This window comes from Bombus flavifrons, chromosome 14, assembly GCF_040668555.2.
Source record: "Bombus flavifrons isolate JBK064 chromosome 14, iyBomFlav1_principal, whole genome shotgun sequence".
Lineage (NCBI taxonomy): Eukaryota > Metazoa > Arthropoda > Insecta > Hymenoptera > Apidae > Bombus > Bombus flavifrons.
Genome location: NC_138455.1, coordinates 9,473,987 through 9,495,111, shown reverse-complemented (window position 1 = coordinate 9,495,111; position 21,125 = coordinate 9,473,987). Strand labels below are relative to the sequence as shown.

The following is a 21,125-nucleotide window of genomic DNA, read 5'->3' as shown; positions in this document are numbered from 1 at the left end:
TTCAGAAAATGTGCAATATTTTTTAATACTTTGTATTATATAATACCAGATTGTTCAACTGTTTCGTTACACTGGTAAGAATGGATTAATCAGTTTAGTTAAATCTGAGAGAAGAATAAGTACATAAATAGATTTTATAATATTTTTGCCGATATATAATATTTATATTATATAAAGGATGTTAATTACATAACAAGAAAAATAATTAGTATCTAAAGAATATATACATAATGCATAGTGCCCAAACAAAATTTTAATTTTTAGGTTGGCTAGCTGAGTTGTACAACGGATTTTGTGAATTTTCATTTGGCTGACCTAGTTATGTATATTTGAATACATGATAGAATTTTACCATGGGGATTTTAGGATTGGGATACACGGGGAAGCACCGATGCAAGAATATATAAGACGTGGCACCTACTTCTTCGTATTAGTTAGTACATCGATCATAAGTTTATTGTGTTTTAAAATGTATTTACATATTCTATTGAATTACACATTACCAAAAGTTTTGATGTGTAATTGAATTTTATCTACTTTGTTGCTATAAAATAAAACATTCAAGTTTAATTTTAGCTAATATCGTAAAAAAATCGATAAAATACAAAAATATTTGTGTTATTAAATAATTGATTGATAAGTGAGTATTCATTGTTTTATTGTAATATTTTGTTAATGATTTTAATGTTTTGTCCAATTCGTTTGTCCCAAAATCGAAAAATAATATGTGAAAAGTTAAAAATTTATTGTAATTTAAAAATGTATGTTGCAGGTAAGATCTGTGTAATTTTGTACTTGTAAAAAATTGTACACCTATAATGAATACAATGTCTAGTACGGATCCAGTTTGGGTAAATATCAATTATATACATATACATAATGCTCCCAGTCATTTTCATTAAAAAATATATGTTCCTTAAATATCTTTGTTTGCGCGCAAGAATTATTTATTCCATTTTTTCAATTCTCTGTAGGATGAAATGTTGAGAATTGCTAAGGAACAGCAACAAGAATATTATGAACTTTTGGCAGAATGGACACTGTATGAGGAAGATGAATATAAGTATTTGAGACAAAATATTGGGTTTGCAATTTATGGTCCTGCATCAGAAGATAAAACGGCTGATGTTGTATTATATAATAAGGATAAAATAACTAATAGCTACGATTTAGTTGAAACATTTTATTACTCAAAGAAAGCCAAAAATACTATAGATATTATATATGACAAAATACTTGAATTTGGAGAAGAAAACATAAAAGCAGGGACGGAAGAAAAATCAAACACGAAAGGAGTTTACTATGGAGTAATTTTCAACGTAATGTTCCATCCTAAAAATAATTCAGTTAATGTACCTGCTTTAAAAGAGGAAAATGAAGTAAATGTATATTTAACACCAATATTTAAGATAAAATACTCACAATGTGAAGAGCAACAAATTTGGTATATTGATATAAAAGGTAGGATATATAAAAGTTGGACAGATTACAAGGACAACAATACTTTACCACCATGTACCATGGTTCTTCCAAAGGATGGATTTTATCAACCGGATACAACTTATGAAATTACTGAAAAATATTCAACAGTATGGTTAGAAATTATAGAATCACCTGCATGTAATCCTATAAATACTTTTCTTAATGTAGCAGATACAGCTTCTAGTGTAATAGGTGTAGCTGGAGTTGCTTTAGGAGTTGCATCTTTGTTTACACCTATTGGTCCAGTTGTGCTAGGTAGGTTACATAAAGTTATATAATAACAAAATAAGTAAAATTATAATAATGTTGTTACAATTGCAGGTGCAACAGCATGTTCTGGGGTAACTGGTGCATGGACAATGAGTAGATCAGTAAAAAAATTAGTAGACAGAAGCTCTCATGAAGAAACTATAAATCCACTAATGGATAGAGATGCATTTTCTTCATGGTTAGGTATAACTGGCGGTACAATTAGTATAGCAACCTTAGGTGGATCTTTTGCTATTACTAAGCTTGTTCAGAATGGTAGTAATATAGGCACTGCAACTAGATTTGCATACAATACATTAGTATTAAGTAATTTAGGTATCAATGGTTTTGGTGTAGGATATCAAGCATACTGTATTTATGAAAGATATCAGAAAGATGGCACAGTTCATTTTTCAGATGTAGTATCTCTGACAGCTCATATTTTGTTCCTTGGTAACGCAATTCTAAATACGCAGTTTGCAGCAGATTTAATTGAATCTACACAAGGTAACATTTTAAATAACTATAGAAGCACTTTACGTTCCAAAAATCTTCGTAGAAAATTTAATCGTGCGAAGCGTACTGCTGCTGCAAATAATACAGATAAAATATTTGAAAATGCTGAAGTTATACGTTACATCAATAACAAGCAACAGTTACAACTTGAAAATAATTTGGGTACTATTCCCACTCAAATGCCTACCACATCTTTGCAAAATAACAAACTGATAATTTGTGGTATACATTTACTAGATCCAATGAAATTTGTAGACATATTATTTGCACATGACAAGAAAGAAAATAAATATTCATTTAACAAAGAGAATAGCAATGCTCAAGATAAATTGCCTCAGTTAAAAGATTTGCTATTGTCCTTATTAAAGGATGTATTTTTAAATAATGGGAACAGTATAAAATATGATATTAATCAATTTATTGAAATTTTAAATGATATAAGATACATGAAGAATGCCTCATGTTTTCTTCTTTTAATATTTGAAATATCTCATGCTCTGATAACAAAATCTTCATTTGATTCAAAGTATTTACATAAAGCAGTCCATTTTGTATGGAATTATATAAAAGAAAATTTTAGGTATTTAGATACATCTTCCATTAATGATGAACAAATGCAAAAACTATTGAATAAAATAATAACAGCCTTGTTTGAATACATAGCAGTTACTATAAAAGAGTTATCACCTGCTTTTGCAAAATATATGGAAAAATATGGAATTTTACCTAACAATTTTACCTAATATAATAAAAAATTGACTCATGACTTCTTATTCCTTTAATTTGCTTAAACACACATACAATTAGATCATAATATCTATACATGCGCAGAATTGTGCCTTATAATAGTATATTGTATGACATTAATAAAACAGCCATGTAAATAATTTTGTTAAGAATATTTAACAATATTTAATGATGATAAAAGGGCACTTGTTTTCTATTATAAAAGTAAATAAAAGGTAGTTTCTTGTGGTAATTACTATATTAATATTAATGTATTTTTTTGATACCAGAAAGATGTACATCTTTATAAAAAATAAGAATAAAATAAAAAAGTAAATAGAAATTCTTTGTTTTATCCTATTAAATTATTAAGATAAGGACAACCGTGCTTTAATTTATGAAATTATCCATTAATTACTGAATTACATTTCCTGAAATAAATCCGTATGATAAAAAATGTATCTCTCAAGCAATTCTCATTTACTGTTTAATTGATTAGTTGCTTGTTGCAAAGAATTGAGGCAAAAAGTGATCTTTTGGATTAGATGAACGTGACAGAATAAACGATTATAAGCATTAAAAGAAAGAAACAATAATATATAAGATGGATTTTTATGAAGCTGAAGATGTTTGAAGTATTGAACTTTTATATTACAGAGAGAAGAGAAAAGACGTGGATCTACAAAATGAAAAGAAAATTGTATAAAAATAAAACATAATGTCGTTTATTGATTACAAATGATCGCGTAATACAGAATGCACGATATCAGAGACAGTCGTTTAATTGTAGCACAATTTTAATATAATATTACGGTATGAAATTCCCAGAATTCATAATATACATACCGATTAATGTATTAAAAAATATTTGTCAATATGTACAACGCACATGATTTTTCACATTTTTCAAGAGAAAAATAACGTATTATTTGATCTTTGCGTGACTCGCAAAAGACGACGTACAAACTGGATTGACTATTTCACCCTAAGTTTTCCACATTTTCGTACCACCACATTGGTACAAGTACTCGTCTGTGGTATCACGCACACTTGGACATTCACCTGTTTAAACAATCATCGCAATCGATATATATATATACAATAAAAATACATACATATTCCGTGCACGATATGATTTGAAAACTCTTTGATCGGTCGAAATGGACACAGCATTATCTGTTGCGTCTCTATTTTTTGTTACAATATTGATAGTGATAAATGCAAATATTACGGGAATTCTTAAGTACAAAATTAACAGAGCATACATACAGGGTGTCTTAATAATCATGATACAATCAGCAAGGTACTGATGTATGTAAAAATTAACTGAAAATGTAGAATAAAATTGTTACGTCTTTTTAAATTAAATTAATTAAATTTTTACATTTTTATCTCTAATAAAGTTTCAGTATTATGAACTTCAAATTATATACATTTTACAATATAAATTTTAATACATTATCAGTGTCATGAATACTGAGACACCCTATATATCGATGTACGCATAAAAGAAATCATTCGACTTTCATTAATTGATAGTTCAATCATGGTCTCGATCAATCATTTGGATCGTTAATGATACTTCACCGTAACTACTTATGTCATCTTTTACAAGCTCTACTTTCATATTTCCGTGTGTCAATGTGTTTAGGCAGTTTAGGCTTTTACTACAAATATCTAAGAAAATATCTAAACTTTTCTTCTCTTTTTGTTAATCTGTACTATTATATTAAAAATTTTGTCAGGCAATGTAAGTCCGTTTTTTGTATTTACAACAGGACATTTATAATACGATACTGTTTATTACTTTCGTACTAGTTCTTTTTGTTAATTAAAAACGCTCGCGCTTTATACGATAAAATGCAATTGAACGCAATTGAATTATTAGTTGAGCTGATTTCTCTTTATAAACATATACATATTTCTACAAAAAAACATCAAACGCTTGTATAACGTACCTAATCTTAAAATTCCAAACTGAAAAATTCGAGAAACGGAATCCGCTAGATGTACTTATATATCGCTTCACAGTTTAAATAAAGGTACTACAAATGGAAGACCTTAGATAAACTTATTAAAAATAATAAATGCAAAGATTCTGTGCAATATTTATCTTATATCAATAACATAATATTCTTTCCTCCATAAGATAAAGAGAGCATTTCACTAATAATTTATCTACTTCTCTATAGATAATAAATTTATAAACTGTAAATGTTCATACAGTTAATTAATCGACTATGCATTCATTGGTTAATGTCCTTTATATGGTCCACTTAAGACTCGTCTCAATAAGTAAAATAATAAAAACTGCTTTGCTACATCCTCTATTAAAATGACTATTACAATTCCAATGGACAACATTAATTAAATCATTGTACAGTGTTGACTCAATGTAAAGTAAACGACAATATATAGACTTCTTTTTCCTTTATGCTGACTAAATTTCAAACATGATAGCATGATCATATTTAAAAAACTACGACATTTTTTATTCATACAATTTGTACTTTTCCTAATTGATGAAAAATTGATTACATTGCAAAATATAGAAAGCTTTATTATATTATAAATATCGCTGATTATTAAAAATATGCAAGTAACAGCAGTAAGCTGGCGGGTCTTAGGAATTTATTTTAGGAATTAAATTTACGAGTCTATGGAGCATCCTTACGTTACAATAAAATCGATAATGCAAGCATTATCGTGTCTTTTTTTTTTAATGAGGTATCAATTACGTCAGCAATTCACTATATGAATATCTATGTTTCATCTACAAACCATTTTTTGTACCAGACACATTTACGCATTGACCACAGTGTCAGGAGCATATATGTGCATGCAATTATGACATTGAAGCAAAAATAAAGGTATGTATATTCCCTTAACCCTAAGACACCTATGGGAGGATCAGAAAATGTCCACAAGACTCTAAGCTTTAACTTTTCCTACAACAAATTTTTTCTAAGAGGCCAGTAATCTAATTTCTCTTAAGTGTATTTGTGATATAACTAATTGACCAGTGACAAAATTTACTCTCAAGCTGTATGTAACACTATTATAAATTACATATAAATCTTAAGAGGTAGTTGCATGTGTTTCGATGTCAGTGACAGCTCATGTGTTTATTATTATGTCATGTTATCTGAACTGGTTTATTCGTAGTTTATATAAAGACCATAGAATCGAAATATTATAAAAAATATTATAAAAATGTCATGTGTTACAACAAGATAGTTGCAAAGAACAAAAGGTATTATTGAAAATAGCTAAATTCGATCATTTGCTCAAAGTGTAAATAAGTGTGTCTTTTAATGAATAAAACAGGAAAAACAGGATTCATCGCTCCTTTTTTATGTAGACAGAAAATGACCCGCTTTTGGACTGATTTTACATCTTTTAACACCTTAGGCGTCCTAGGATTAATGTAAGATATCTAGTTATACTTACTGAATAATATAAACTTTTAAGCCTAATATTATTGCTCTCTTACCCATTGTTTAAATACATATTATCATACTCCTCTTGGCAGTTCGCAATTCTATCGAAATATTAATAGTAAAAATGGGGGTATTGTCATTATTACTTGTTAAGAGGCTGACAATTGCAGATGAACGATTGTTAAGCACTGATTTCCCATACCTGATAAATTGGCTCTCTTACATATAGAAGCATTATGTCAAAATTGAAAACAACCAACAGCTTGTCCAAATTAATCTTGCTGCATCAATATTTCCGTGCATTGAATCGACGTTTAAATTTTGAAACGCTTGATGATCTAAGCGTGATGCCTGCTGTCAGTAAAACTCCGAATCTGAACTGTGTTGTGAATCACCACTTCTGCCATTTAAATATACTTCTGATGTTTGTTGAATTGACGGTGAATGTTGTGTAGCTTCCCAATTTTGACCTACGGTAATGATTGACTAATAACTTATGAGAAATCCTGGACTAAAAACTGAGAATTGGGAAGGTTAATATACGCACCATGTGCAGCAAGAATGGTGGCTAAACATCGTGCTACAGCCGGATTCGGAGCACAAGCTAATGCAGGTGTGAGTCCTTCTGCATCGACAGCAACGACACTTGCACCCGATTGCAATAAACGTCGTGTTACCTGTGGAAAATAAATTCCTATGAGTGTTCTTACAATTCTAAAACAATTACTTAAATACAATGAGTCATTTCCTTACCGTTACGAGGCCGTTTCTTGCTGCTAGATGTAATGGTGTTCTTCGCTGCTTATTGGCCATGTTAATAATGCTTTGTTGTTGCTGTGATGTATTTTCACCATTAGCATTAAGTGAATTGATCAAATTTAGTAAGAGTGAAGCAGCAACAGAATGTCGTCTTTGACAAGCTAAGTGAAGAGCTGTGTTTTTGTTACAATCAACAGCACGCACATCAGCCTTCCATTCAAGCAATAACTCTATCAATAGAAATAATTATGAACATGAAGGAGAAACACCAAATAAGTACCAAATATTTACATAATTAAATAAAATATACCAATAGCAGCACATTGACCCGTAATAGCAGCACAAAGTAGTGGCGTTCGACCTGAATAATCTGGAGTTTCGAGCCCAGCTAATTCAGGTCCAACAGAACTTAAAATCAGTTTTGCACATTCTACAGATCCTGAACTAGCTGCAATATGCAAAGGCAACCGACCACCTGGAACATCTCTCGGAGCAGCGACAGTCTTTCCCCCAAATTTATTTATTAATAATTCTAAACAATGTGCTGATCCCTGATAAACTGCACAATGAACAGCCGAAAATGGACTACCTGTTTATAAAACAAAATAATTTAGATTCAAAACCAAGAATACTCGTTTACCTAACATCGAGAAAATACCTACCCTCTAATGAGTCAATTACATTTTGTTCTAACAGATATTCCACACAATTCGAGTTTCCATTGTAACAGGCCCAATGAAGGACTGTACATCCTTGATCATCTTTTAAAGTGGCAGCAGCAGGATTAGCTTTGACAAGAGAAGCCAATGCTTTTACTCTACGAAAAAAATAAATTTTGAGTATATAAAAATACTGGCAAATCTTTTAATTAGATAGGAATTTAAGGAATTTAATTTAATTAGATAGGATTTTAAGGAACCAACCTTCCACATGCGGCGGCTAAATGTAATGGCGTTTTACCATTTGTATCTTGTATCGCTACTTGTGCACCGTGTGATAATAATAGCTCCACTAACTGATGATCACGTTCCTTAACCACTGCTCGAAATAATGGTGTATGCTTGTTTATGTCTAGTAAATTACAATCAGCTTTGTATTTTAAAAGTAACTGGGCGCATTCTGGATTGCTATTTGCCACTGCTAGTGTTAAAGGAGTTCGCTGCTTAATATCGTAACAATTAACTACATTTGAATCTCCTGCATTCTCCAATAGAAGTTCTAGACAATTAACATGACCTGCTGCCGCTGCACAATGTACTGGAGTACGCCTTGTAATAGAATCTTGGACCCATACACAAGCTCCATAAAACACGCATAAAAGTTGAACGCATGTTTGGTGTCCTTTATAGGCAGCTAGATCCAGTGGCGTTTTACCAGTATCTTCTTTAATGTTAGTATTGGGAAATAATGGTAGTAGTAAGCTTAAAATTTCAATATGTCCATGGTATGCCTATAAATGTAAATAATTATATCTTCAGTTACTGAACTATTAATTTCTTTAGACTTACAGCAAGATGTAAGGGTGTTAATGCAGGTAATGGAGGTTCTGACTTTCCTGTAGAATTAGATGATGCTGCTAGATTCCCTTGTGGACAAGCTTCTAATAAAGCTTCTAAAGCTGGCTGATTTCCTCCAGCTACAGCGTAATGAATAGCAGTAAAGCCTCGTTTATCGCACAAACGCGGATCTGCTCTGTGCTTTAATAAATACTGTACGCATCTAAGTAGAGATAATATAAATTAAATTTTTAGAGAAATTCTTGTACAGAGTAAACTACACATAAATAATCTAATACTTACTGAGCACCAGAATCTCTGGGATTTGATGCTGCAGCTAAATGCAAAGGAGTTGTACCGTCTACATCTTGTGCATTAGAATCACTTCCAAATCCAACCAAAGTAAAAACACAAAGATAATGACCTTGACTAGCAGCATGATGAAGTGCTAACCTGCTATAATTATCAGTTAATCGAAAATTAGCTCCATTGGATAACAATAAATCTAAACAGTCAACAGATCCCTTGAATGCTGCTAAATGTAGTGGTGTTCTACCACGAATATCTCTTGAATCTATACGTCGGCTATCAACTTGTAATAGTTTTCTACAGACCTGTAAATGTCATTAAAAAATTAATTTAACAGAAATGTTAGTATATATATATATATATATATATATATATATATATATATATATATATATATATATAATATATACATATATAAACACGTTACCTCGATATGACCTGCCAAGCAACTAAGGTGCAATGCGGTACGCTGTTCAGCATTGCGTGCTGCTGGGGACGCGCCATACTCCAATAAAGTTGTTGTTAAACATTCATGGCCAAACCTACATGAGTTGGGATTCAGATAAATATTGAAAAAAGATTATTGAATAAAATAAAGTTGTTATTGTAATATACCAAGCGGCGACGTGTAAAGCGGTATTTCCATTTTTATCTTTAGTGTCTGGCAATGCTCCAACATCAAGTAAGCTTTTTGATCGAGTAAATCTACCATGGATTGCAGTCATATGTAGAGGTGTACGCCCATCTTCTGACTGAACATTTATTCTCAAACCAGCTTTCAAAAGTACTTCTAAACAGTGAACACCATGAGTGCTAGCAGCAGCAACGTGTAACGGCGTTTGTCCCCGATAATTTACAGCTTCTATTAAAAGAATCATTATCTATCATTAAGAATCATCAATAAAAATTGCAAACAAAATTTTTTTCAACAAATTTTAAGATCATCTCACCAACGTTTGCTGCATTGGCAATTAATTCTGTAACTGCATCAGCATGACCATTTAAACATGCAATATGCAAAGGAGTATTTCCATACACATTTTTTGCTTCAATATCTGCCCCAGACTTAATTAATGTGTGCATGCATTCTACATTGCCAGATGCTGCAGCTGCATGTAACGGAGTATACAAATCTCGATCCTTCACAATATACAAGTAGATATAAATAACATTTTATAACATAAATAACAAGAATGAAAAATGTTAAAAAATTTATATTACTTTAACATCTACATCTGCTCCTTTTGCTATAAGTGCCCTCACTATTCCATCATGACCCATGTATGCTGCAAAATGTAAGGCCCTGCGATCTTGCCTATCAGAAGCATTTATTACACAACCAATTTGAGCCAAATATTCTGTCATTTCCAAATGTCCATTGTAAGCTGCATGATGCAAACTTGTTCTACCACCTCTGTAAATGTTTATAGTGTACATGATTAATTTCTACTCAAATAAATTAATCAGGGAATATTAAAAATACAAACCTGTCTGCTACGTTAATGTTCATTAAATGTGGCACTATCAGCTCAACACATTGAACTGCATTATTTGCTGCTGCTACATGTAAAGGAGTTTGCCAACTACGATCCCTGATATTAACATCTGCCTTGTGGCTTAACAAAACTTCTACTACATTGGGATTCCCTGAGCAACAAGCTCTATACAAAGGAGTTAACCATTTCTTATCTTTAGCATTTACTACAGCTCCATTTAACAAAAGTGCTTCTACAATTGCTGGATCTCCCCTATATGCAGCTGCATGCAAAAGAGATCTTTGTTCCCTATCCTGCCAATTTGGATCTTCCTTTCTTGATAACAATGCTCGAACTTCGTCTACATCTCCAAAAAATATAGCTTGTAACAAAGGAGACTGCAAAGATACCAATATTTTATTCCAAAACATATTTAAATCATATATCTTTTATAATTTTAATCATACTTATAGAATATAATATCAGTACCCTTACATTCTAAAAAATAATACAAATAGGTGAAACTAAAAAGCTTAATAAGAAATAACCAGAAAGTAATTACTATACAAAAATTTTATAATATGCAATGATGCGATAAATTTATACTAACTTAAAGTTCCTAAAGTTCGAGTTACGTGATAATGTGGAGGAATAAAATGCTAACAAAATTATTATATTGCAAAGATTTAGAAACAAATCGGATGTTTGACACATGAGTATAACCTCCAACTTTGCAATTTATCTATTCGAGGACTGTTTAGCAAAATGCATTTATTTAAAGGAATAGAGAAAGACATACCCCATCACGCAATTCCTGTACGTTCATGATTATATATAGTAAATTGTTTCAGTTTATACAAACACGGAAGTATTTATAAAAACATAGTTGTAGAACTGTAAAAAACTGACATAGTAGTGTGAGTCATACTTCACAAGTATCGTTAGAGATGTTACTTCCTTTTTGCAATCGACAATTTATTATAAGCGTATCGTGGAACCAACTGTTCTTCAAATAAACAGCGGTATCATGTATATGAAAAAATTACGAAAATATCCATAATAATTCTATCTTCAAATATAAACAGTTATAGCTATCTTCTCATAGTGCACTCTATCTTTGTTCTGTCAAATTATTAGAAGCTTTGTAAACAGATGGAAATGTGAATGACACACTCGCGCGAAAATTAAATTATTTACCTCAAGTTACACAAAATAATATATGCTTATCTTTCAGCTGTTTCCTGTTGCATTTCACATAACAGATTTCTCTGGTCAAATAATATTATTATAATACCAGTTTTCTACGCTGAAATGGATATGGATATATTTGACCAAACACAATACTGTATAGATAAAACTAAGAAAAAAAATATACATAAATTCGAAGAAGAATCAAATAATGGCATATTAAGCGTAGTACCTTCGAAATTGAAATTTAATTTTGATTTCGGAAATTTTAAAGTTCAAGAGAAAACAGTAGAAATTACGAACTTTTTTGTTAAACCGTGTCCCATTCGATTTTTACCATTGGAAACTCATTATTTCAGGTTTAAAGATATTTATCAGGTGAATAAAAAGGATTGAAATTCTTTCTTTAATTTTTTATGTTTTATATGAAATTAAATTGTATATATTGTATAGAGAACATGGCTCAATCCTGGATCTGTTTTCAAAATGAATATTTTATTTATACCTGATGAAAATAGAGATTATAATGACACTTTAAAAATACTTTATTACAATGATCAAACAACGCAAATAAAAATCTACGCGGAAATGGCGACCAAATTTTCCTTTCCCACTATTGTGAATTTTGGACATGTACCACTTGGTCGAACGTAAGCTACTTCCTCGATCATTGTTTAATATATAGCATGAATCTAATTATTCATTGTTAAAGGGTTTGCTACAAAATACCAATACATTCCCACGCAGAGAAAGATTTTTCTTTCACTATTATACCATTTAACGGAGGATCATGTGTCGACGTTTATCCTCGTTGGGGTGGGGTATACCTATTTACTTATATAACACATAGGATGTCATAGAATAATAATTAAGATTATAAAATTGTGTTATTCATGTTCTAGGTCACATAAAATCAAAGCAGAATCCTGCAATAATTGCGATTATTTATAGGCCTCTTAGATATATAAGTATGAATTTTGAAATTCGAATATTCATATCTGATCTATGCAAAAGTCCACATATTATAAATTTCTATGCCTATACTCGACCAGGTCTTTTACGGTGAGAATACTTACAGACACAATTTCTTATTAAGAAAGGAAAAATAATACAAATAAATATAATTTGAAAACATTACTGAATGATTAGAGAAAAGTTGGAGACCATCGAAGCAAAAATAGAAAATAAAATACAGCAGAAAAATATTAGCACAACTTTTTGTAAAGGAGCAAAACCAATTTCCGTAAAGAAAAATAAACCGAAATATTTAAAAGAATCTACTATGAAATTCACAAGTTCCGAAAAATTTTTATTAAAACAATGTTATTTTCCCCTTTACACATTGCACGCTGTCAACTGTGTTTTAAATTTGAAAATTCGAAAATTATTTAACGAATATGAATTAAAGGGTTAGATTTTATATATATAGGCTTACATGTAAAATATATATAAGAAGTAAATTATTTATTTGTCAGGACCGTTGGGTGTATTTTTATTTCAAACTATGGAGCAAAAAGCGCAAAAACTGAAAGAATTTTTGGTAAAAGTAGAAAATCGCTATCGAGAAAATGAACAAGTGAAATATCATCATAAGCTGAAAGTAAATTATGGAACATCCAATGCTAGTAAAAATCAAATTGTTGAAATTAAAACACAGCAAGAACAAGCTTGGAATGACTATAAAGATTTAATAATGACCTCAGAAAAATGTATCTTCGAACGAAAAAAGACTAAAGAGAGAAGGCAAAGAATTTTAAGGGTTTCTCAAACTGTACACATATATCTTAATTATAAATTATTTACCTTAAAAAAAGAACTCTTTATAATAAACCTTTTTTCTCAGTATCCAAGTACAATCCCAACATCGTCTCGGAAAGAAGAGCCATTTTTTCACTATTACAAAATTCTCCCTTTTCTTCAAGTGGCTCGTAAAATTGTGTTAAAGAATCGATTAATAAAGGCACTTTCAAAATTGCAAAACACAACGCCCGAATTAATTAGCAAATTTGAAGAACCATTTGTAAAAAATTATTCATTTACTTTGAAAGCTTGAGAAACAGAGCGTTATACGATTTATTGCGAGCCTTGACTGAAAGTTTAACATTGTTTTTTAAATTTGTAATTTACTATAAAATGATCATTGCAAATATTTGTTTCAAAGCTACGCGCATCATCATATGATTTATATCTAGGTGGCACTGTTACAAATGCCGCCAAAACTTAGGAAAAAGCATCTGCTCGTGGTTGAGATCTGACAGAGAAAATTTGCAAAAGTTGTGCATAATATTCTTAATGTAACTTAGTATTTTATGTATTAGATCTCAGATTTAAATATAAAAATATGTATTTCAATTTGTGCACACATTTGCATTGAATAATTTATACTTTTTTCAATAACACTGTACACATGGATTTTTGTTTAACTTTCAACTGTAATGGAAAAGTGAATCTTAATGATTGGGAATTAGATAAAAATGGTTTATTCTCACGAGGAGAAGTGGAGAAAGTTTTGTATCCACAAGATGAATGTCTCTCATCAGAAAAAAATATACAACTTTTTAATTACACTGTGCCTTCTACAACAGCACTGTTAGATCTAAAACATTTTAACAAATGCATGAAGTAAGAAGCATTTTTGTATGATTGCACAAATTGTTTTATTTTATTATAAAAATATTTCATTATACTTATTGATATCCCATTTATGTTTCAACAGTATGCAATTAAAAATACTCAGTAGGCATGAGACTCATAATCAAGTTTTAAGTTCGAAGGCAGATGATATAGATTTTTATTATGTAAGATGTATAATATCAGAATTTATTCTATATATTCGAATATATCTAAATAGGTAAGATAATTTATTCTTTAAAGCTATTTTTGTTTGTTTGTTATATATACTAAGAATATAAATCTGTAGTATTAAAGGGAATTATCAATCATTGCAAGTTATAAATGAAAATATTGAAGAAGAATTTAATGAATTATTCGTTATAATAAAACATTTCCTAGAAAGAATACATAATATTCCTGATACAACATTCCATTATGCACCCTCTAAATTAGGCAATCAGGTTTGTAGATAAGAATAATATACACAATATTGTATTTAAATATAATGATATTTAATATCATAATTTTATGCTTCACATATTATAGTGTACACAACCAGAATATCATATGTATCATATGCACATTGAATTAAGGTGGTTCTTTATCTCATTAATGTATACAAAAGATATATATAGCCAGTATTCAATCGAAAACCATTTGGATGAATTTGAAAATGTTCAAGCAATGATTATTAATGATCTAATTTATATTTCATTAAAAATATTTGAGACGGTAAAAGTATACTGTTTTTTTATAAAATATTATGATAAAATATTTGAATATATCTTTTAAATCTGTGTTTTCTTTGCAATACATTCTAGATACCTTTGACACAAATACAACAGAAAACTCCATATAATTGTACTTGTATTCGTGAATTATGGCTTATGCTTCAGATATTTATTGATAGTTTATCAGATAGAATGAAATCAAAGGTATTGTATATATAATTTTTTATGGATATTTTTATATTTATTTGTTTTTATATTGCTTGTTTTTATATTTATAGTCTTTTTGGGAGTATATTAATGAATGCATTAATAGATTATTGAACAGAAATGTATCTAATAACAATAAAGGTTTTCTAACACTTTGCAAAAATTCTGAGCTATTCTGTTTATGGATTGTTCATCATCTTTCACTTTTATATGGATATAATAGTGATGGAATATACTTAGGATCTAAATGTTCAAGGGTAATTATATTTTAATTTTTTTATTTTTCAAATCTCCATGTATTAAACAAAGTTAACTATTTATTTATTTTTTTAAAGATCAGGCCTAACTACGAGCAAGTAGAAAGAATTTTGAAAACATATATTTCTAAAGGTGGAAAAGATGGTGAACGAGATGAAATTGATGAAGAGTTATGCATTATGATACCTTTATTAAATACTATCGTTACTAATTGGTGGCACCCTCAAGTTTCAATTATTTCTCTTCTTTGGGACTGCTTTCATAAAAGATTAGACGAACCATTTTTGTTACAAGTATCTGGCCCTTGGACATTGTCAGTTGAAAAGTATGTAAATACTTTATGTATTTATAATTTTTTTATCACAAATTTAAAGAATTCTTTGTTAGGAAAACTACTATGGATCTTCTTAAACAAGTAAAAGATAGAATTAGTAACACAGAATGTATTAAGGAATCAAGTTATGGAATGTTCTTACGTTTGCTTGGTAAGTCTTGTTTCTATATGAGTTAATTGAATTAATAAATATATTAATTTTATCGTAATTACGTGTTGTAGGATCCTTTTTACGTATAAATTATAATAACAACGATACAAAACATTGGAATCAAATTAAAGGTCGCATTTATTCTAAATTTTCCAAGGGTAAAGTTGAAGAATTTTCAACAACTGGCTTATATAATTTTCTTTCATTATTCTTAACATTAGCTGTTACTGCTGATACTACAAATGTTGTAAGTTTCGAATACAATTATTATCATCCTCTTCCAAAAGTTATGTTCATGAAAATAGACAACAGATTTATAATTAACTTTTTACAGTGTTCAGTAATGTTAGATCTTTTACCGTTATCAAAAGAATATAATAATGAGAATGGTAAAAAACATAATTTAATTTGGAAAGGAAAACTGACTGTTCTTCTTTTATATAATGATCTTAAACTGAACTTGGCAAATATAGCATCTTTATATATAAATACGGTACAGTATAATAACTTGGTCTCAGTAGACTTAGTATTTTATGTTGTTTATTTTAATTGAATTTTTAGGTGAATATTATATGCTGTCGTAAAGATGATACATCTCGTATAATGATGAATAATTTCATTGATGTATTTAGTACGATTTTGTCATCCACCAACATTGGATTAGGAAAATATTTATTATTTAGTGGATGGATAGATCGATATTTATTAGAATGTTCAAATAAAATGGTAGGAACGTTAATGAAAGTGTTAATTAACGTTTTCGAAAGCTGCATTTACCTCACTAAAACTTCTAATACAGGTTCGTTATTTTTTTATCATATAAAAATTGTAATTTGTTATCTGTTTTTTAATTCATTTATATGTAGGTGATGTAGAACAGATGCTAGATGCTTTATGGTGTTATGTTGCAAGTAGAGTTAGACAACTTGTATTTGATCCTGCTCTTACTAATGTACACTTTGAAGATATTTCAAAACTTGCTGTTTTATTTACTTTGGAAGCATTGAAAAATCCAGCAACAGCAAAAAAGTATAAGCATTCAGCTACGACCTTATTTCAGCACTTTGCATCATCAGTAATTGTTAAAGACATAAGGTAATAGAATTGAACATTTATATTATAATCAAAATATATTATATAAAAATCTCATTTCAGAATTACAAGACATTATTTGACATTAATACTTAAACAAGACCAAGCAATTCAAGATTTGAAGAAAGAAATAAAAAATTTTGATACAATAATTATACAAGTTAGTGAATAAGATTATTAAATAATACATTTTTTGAGTAATACAATTTTTGCATTATATTCGAATTTTAGGCATGGATAAAATGTTCCATCATTGGTCATGATACAAACAGAAATGAAATAAAAGTTTTACAAAATTATATATTACAATTAGAAGACATACAAAAGATTTTTGAAACATCTAATGATATTCAAGAATTCCAAAATAACGATGAGTCTATTTTAATGTTTATAATGCATTCAATGAAGAAAAGAAGCACTTTGAAAGTAATATGTTTATACAATTATTCATGTATATATTAGAATGCAATTCGAGATGCTCATTACTAATGTTTTTTAGACTGAACAGGAACGAATTCAGTACGATATAAAATGGAGATTGTATTTCAATCATTTAGAAAAATGGATTCTTTTACCTATTATGGAGGAAACTAAAGATTCAGAATTGGCTTTATGGATATATAGGTGCATTGGAACACTAATTCTCTGTACTTCTATTATGTTATATTCTAAAGTAAGTATATGCAGTTATTCTATGTAATTAATGAATGTGTGTATTATAGTAACTTAAATTGCTTTTTAGAATCAACCAAATAACATATTCAAAACATTACTAAATAAAACTATATTGTCAGTGGAACATAATTTTTTAAAGAATTTGGGAAAGAAGACGTTTTCTATGATACTTTTGGGTATGGAAACCCTTAATGTTAAAAGTGATATATCACTTCAAATATTAATACGAGATCTTTTTGATCAGTACATGCCGTTTTTAATAATACCAACTACTAATGCAAATACTTTTAAAGTATCTGACTCATTACTAAAATGCTTTAAAGATGCAAAGGCAGATTATATACGCTTGATATTTGAGATTTTGATGACGAATTTTTTTAATGTTTCGAATGACAATATGATGCATAAACATTTTTATTTAGTATGTATTATTATTTATATGTATTATTTTATTTTTTATATAATTATAGATCCATTACCATTTATTATGTCTTTAATACAGGTAATGATACTTTTACAAAATCTGCTTAAAGATGAAATAAATTATGCATGTCATATAGTAGAATCCATTATTGTAATTTGTACATCATATATTATTGGATGCTATGTAAAAGTTCATGACCATCATCCACATAAACAACAGACTATTGACTTTATAAATAATATTATTAGAAATAGATATTACAAAGAGAATAATTCTTTACAGTAAGTATTGGTTTCCACTAATTTAATATTTGCTTCTAAACAATAATTTATAGAATTAAAAATTCCAGGGATAAGTTCTATAATATAATATCTAGTTCTGTTAAAAAGTCACTAATAATAAATCAGCATAATACTTTCGAACTTTTACGTTCGATTTTACCAATATCGACTGAAATGGTACAATTTTTATCACCAGAACTTGAATATACTTTAAATGATTTGGAAATCCATCGACGCCCAAATGCGGCATCTTTTAGGTAAGAAAACCATGAAAAATAACTAATTATGCAAACTATACACGAATTTTGATTCACTTTCAGATACTGCTGGAATCAGCTTCGAAATCTTATGAAAAGCAATATGACAAATCATTAATAAGTTTAAAAAATTTATTAATAAATGTCTGAGAGTATCATAATGATACTTTCTTATTATGCTACGAATTGATTAGGTACATGTAAATTACACAAACGAATAATTGCATCTGTATACATAACTCTATGCAATTATACCTTATAAATTATATTTATTTAAAAAATAAGGCATAATTTTAAAATCATATTGGATAGAAAATTATTGTTATATAAAGATATACCGTTATTATTAAACTATACGCAATATCTATGATATAGATGAATAATATAGAGTATACGCAATTAAAAAAGGAAATTATATTTTACGAAGTATGTAGAAAAGAACACAATCACTTTTTTTATTTTCGATGTGAGTGCCTTGAACGATGGTGTTTTATTGATGTAGTAGTTGTACTACCGGGAGGCGATCGTCATCCAATTAATTCAAGGCGAGATACAGCGTTACGTACAGCGTTTCGCAAAGATTGTTCGACATTGCCAGTCAGTAACGATTCAAGTCTTTCAACGTAATTATCAATATTTTGTAATGTTGCACCTTCGTTCGTACCTACTAGTAAAAAATACACAGTAATAGATGTATGGGAAACATATCCTGTAGAGAAGATTATTATACAAATTCAACCTGGTAGAGGTACTGAAGCAAAACAACTTGCTAATTGTGAACGGAGAGAATCCAAATGACGCTGTAAAGCTTGATTAGTCGTGTGTTGTTGGTTTGTTTCAGATTCTAAACGATTTACAGCTGCATACAAACTGTCTACGTGTCGTTGCAGCACCGCATTCTGAGCTTCATAATCTGATGTAGCTTTCCTTAATTGTCTTAACTCAGCTTCACATGCTACACATATAAAAGTTATGTAAATAAAATTTCTATGTACTTATAATACTTCTAAAACATCTATAATGATTTTAAGTTAATTATTTTGTATGTGAAGAGTAAATACCAAAATATTTATCATGTACCTTTATTATGATCCAAAAATTCCTCTGTAAAAATAGGTATATCAAAACCTGTGAAGTCATTATCTTTATCTTGTTGAATATCCTAATAAAAGATTAAATGTTAACATTGATATGGTAAATTGAGACATAGTTGATCATTCAAACAAAAATATCATACATTTTGCTCTGAATTTACATCAGTTCCATTTCTTTCCTTTTTATTTTCTTGTTGTTTTTCTGAAGATTGTTTTTCGCTGAATAATCGGTATGCTTCTGTCTGTTTATAATCACTAAATTCACGATTATATCGTTCCTTATCCTGCTCTGCTGCATCTAAATATTGCTGTTTTTGATCAGCAGGTAGAGTACTCCACTCTGAAGCAAGGAGTTTTGTGATTTCAGCAAATGATAGAGTAGGGTTTTCAGTCCTTACTTTTTCTCGTCGATCATTTAAAAATCTGTTATAATTAAATATATTTTTCATTTTTATTATACATTTTTGAATACTGAAAGAACACTGAAATTGAATACTAAAAGAACTATACCTGAAATAACCAGTTAAAGGTTGCTTAGGGGCAGTGGCATCTCTTGGAATTTTCTTCCTCTTTTTAGCTCTATTAGTTGTATTGGTAGTATTACTTGCAACAGCAGAGGCTGTATTATTTTTTTTAACTCCATTATCACATATTGAATCAGGTGTTTTATCTTCTCCGCTTCCAGGTGATTTGTCTAACAAATAAATTGTTACAATTAAATAATAATATAAAGAAATATTCTTTTATTTTAAATGAATAGATTATCAGTCTAAATATACTTGTATGTTCCTCAGTTTCTCCATTGTAAACGGGTTGTTCTGATCCACCATTACTTTCAGGCACATCATTAATTAGTGCACTTTCACTCATTTTTTAATAATAAATGTTTTCACTTCGTTTTAATATGTTACTTATTTTAAACAAAACACATGACTGATTTTATTAAATTTAAAGTTATAATTTCATTAACATCTGTCAAGTTACATGAAATATACTATTACTTTATAGAAGACATAAATTTAATGATTATGAGATATTATACTTACTATAATTAATATATTCTTAAAGGACGTAACGAAAGAATGTGTGTAATAACAGTTTATTAGGTTAAACGATGCAAATATTAGTATGTTTATAACAATGAAACGTGAAGAAAGCACTATAATAAATTCGGATCCGTATTATTCTGTTGTATATATTTTTTAAGAAGGAATTAATATTTTATGACAAAAACAGAATATTGATGAAAACACATAATCCTAAAACTTGGTTGGCATAAACACTAAAGTCAAATTTTCATGAAAACGATTCGAACGATACCAATTCAAAAGTGTAATTTTACCGCTGAATCAAAACACCAAATTTTTG

The 21,125-nt window shown here is 29.2% G+C and overlaps 5 protein-coding genes across 7 annotated transcripts; 3 read left to right on the top strand and 2 right to left on the bottom strand.

The window, feature by feature from the left end:
- Positions 1-461: 461 nt before the first annotated feature.
- Positions 462-3,316, top strand: LOC138186750 (uncharacterized). 2 transcript variants are annotated; one of them, XM_069126893.1, is made up of 4 exons: positions 462-518; positions 773-851; positions 975-1,737; positions 1,804-3,316. In XM_069126893.1, exons 2-4 carry the CDS (start codon positions 819-821, stop codon positions 2,988-2,990), a joined length of 1,983 nt encoding a protein of 660 aa, XP_068982994.1. In that variant the 5' UTR covers positions 462-518; positions 773-818; the 3' UTR covers positions 2,991-3,316. The 2 variants fall into 2 exon arrangements, with proteins under 2 accessions (XP_068982994.1, XP_068982993.1); XM_069126892.1 differs by having other exon boundaries at positions 504-640.
- A 355-nt stretch (positions 3,317-3,671) lies between these two features.
- On the bottom strand, positions 3,672-11,560 carry LOC138186747 (serine/threonine-protein phosphatase 6 regulatory ankyrin repeat subunit A). Of its 2 annotated transcripts, XR_011174974.1 has the most exons (15): positions 11,252-11,560; positions 10,465-10,850; positions 10,199-10,391; positions 9,928-10,117; positions 9,593-9,839; positions 9,405-9,519; positions 8,972-9,282; positions 8,681-8,891; positions 8,096-8,622; positions 7,835-7,989; positions 7,483-7,761; positions 7,167-7,402; positions 6,961-7,090; positions 6,616-6,883; positions 3,672-6,514 (listed from the first exon to the last, which is right to left on the bottom strand). XR_011174974.1 is itself a non-coding variant. In XM_069126886.1 (14 exons), exons 1-14 carry the CDS (start codon positions 11,276-11,278, stop codon positions 6,771-6,773), a joined length of 3,120 nt encoding a protein of 1,039 aa, XP_068982987.1. In that variant the 5' UTR covers positions 11,279-11,560; the 3' UTR covers positions 3,672-6,770. The 2 variants fall into 2 exon arrangements, 1 of the variants encoding a protein (XP_068982987.1); XM_069126886.1 differs by having other exon boundaries at positions 3,672-6,883.
- A 146-nt stretch (positions 11,561-11,706) lies between these two features.
- Positions 11,707-13,778, top strand: LOC138186753 (cilia- and flagella-associated protein 221-like). Its single transcript, XM_069126898.1, has 5 exons — positions 11,707-12,018; positions 12,094-12,290; positions 12,353-12,456; positions 12,543-12,702; positions 13,116-13,778. The coding sequence occupies exons 1-5, from the start codon at positions 11,764-11,766 to the stop codon at positions 13,210-13,212; spliced, it is 813 nt and encodes a 270-aa protein (XP_068982999.1). The 5' UTR covers positions 11,707-11,763; the 3' UTR covers positions 13,213-13,778.
- Positions 13,779-13,871: 93 nt separating this feature from the next.
- LOC138186746 (protein MMS22-like) lies at positions 13,872-18,862 on the top strand. Its single transcript, XM_069126885.1, has 19 exons — positions 13,872-14,262; positions 14,357-14,491; positions 14,561-14,714; positions 14,800-14,985; positions 15,075-15,188; positions 15,263-15,448; positions 15,527-15,774; positions 15,837-15,934; positions 16,006-16,181; positions 16,269-16,427; positions 16,496-16,733; positions 16,801-17,029; positions 17,090-17,186; positions 17,258-17,452; positions 17,526-17,699; positions 17,769-18,122; positions 18,204-18,406; positions 18,475-18,663; positions 18,727-18,862. Exons 1-19 carry the CDS (start codon positions 14,048-14,050, stop codon positions 18,779-18,781), a joined length of 3,405 nt encoding a protein of 1,134 aa, XP_068982986.1. The 5' UTR covers positions 13,872-14,047; the 3' UTR covers positions 18,782-18,862.
- Positions 18,204-21,041, bottom strand: Hmg-2 (High mobility group protein 2). Its single transcript, XM_069126897.1, has 7 exons — positions 20,804-21,041; positions 20,537-20,729; positions 20,268-20,451; positions 19,901-20,180; positions 19,744-19,825; positions 19,403-19,618; positions 18,204-19,327 (listed from the first exon to the last, which is right to left on the bottom strand). Exons 2-7 carry the CDS (start codon positions 20,625-20,627, stop codon positions 19,191-19,193), a joined length of 990 nt encoding a protein of 329 aa, XP_068982998.1. The 5' UTR covers positions 20,628-20,729; positions 20,804-21,041; the 3' UTR covers positions 18,204-19,190.
- Between the last annotated feature and the right edge of the window lie 84 nt (positions 21,042-21,125).

Coding starts and splice junctions, on each gene's coding strand:
- LOC138186747 (XM_069126886.1), bottom strand. CDS start 11,278: ATGAACGTACAGGAATTGCGTGATGGG. Junction 9,520..9,592: donor GCTTTACACGTCGCCGCTTG/GTATATTACAAT, acceptor CAACTCATGTAG/GTTTGGCCATGAATGTTTAA. Junction 7,762..7,834: donor TGTAATTGACTCATTAGAGG/GTAGGTATTTTC, acceptor TTTTATAAACAG/GTAGTCCATTTTCGGCTGTT.
- LOC138186746 (XM_069126885.1), top strand. CDS start 14,048: ATGGATTTTTGTTTAACTTTCAACTGTAATGGAAAAGTGAATCTTAAT. Junction 14,492..14,560: donor ATTCGAATATATCTAAATAG/GTAAGATAATTT, acceptor ATAAATCTGTAG/TATTAAAGGGAATTATCAAT. Junction 15,775..15,836: donor TGGACATTGTCAGTTGAAAA/GTATGTAAATAC, acceptor ATTCTTTGTTAG/GAAAACTACTATGGATCTTC.
- Hmg-2 (XM_069126897.1), bottom strand. CDS start 20,627: ATGAGTGAAAGTGCACTAATTAATGATGTGCCTGAAAGTAATGGTGGA. Junction 19,826..19,900: donor ATGTAAATTCAGAGCAAAAT/GTATGATATTTT, acceptor ATCTTTTATTAG/GATATTCAACAAGATAAAGA. Junction 19,328..19,402: donor TGCTTCAGTACCTCTACCAG/GTTGAATTTGTA, acceptor TTTTACTAGTAG/GTACGAACGAAGGTGCAACA.
- LOC138186753 (XM_069126898.1), top strand. CDS start 11,764: ATGGATATGGATATATTTGACCAAACACAATACTGTATAGATAAAACT. Junction 12,019..12,093: donor GGTTTAAAGATATTTATCAG/GTGAATAAAAAG, acceptor TATATTGTATAG/AGAACATGGCTCAATCCTGG. Junction 12,291..12,352: donor CATGTACCACTTGGTCGAAC/GTAAGCTACTTC, acceptor TCATTGTTAAAG/GGTTTGCTACAAAATACCAA.
- LOC138186750 (XM_069126893.1), top strand. CDS start 819: ATGAATACAATGTCTAGTACGGATCCAGTTTGG. Junction 852..974: donor CTAGTACGGATCCAGTTTGG/GTAAATATCAAT, acceptor AATTCTCTGTAG/GATGAAATGTTGAGAATTGC. Junction 1,738..1,803: donor TATTGGTCCAGTTGTGCTAG/GTAGGTTACATA, acceptor TTACAATTGCAG/GTGCAACAGCATGTTCTGGG.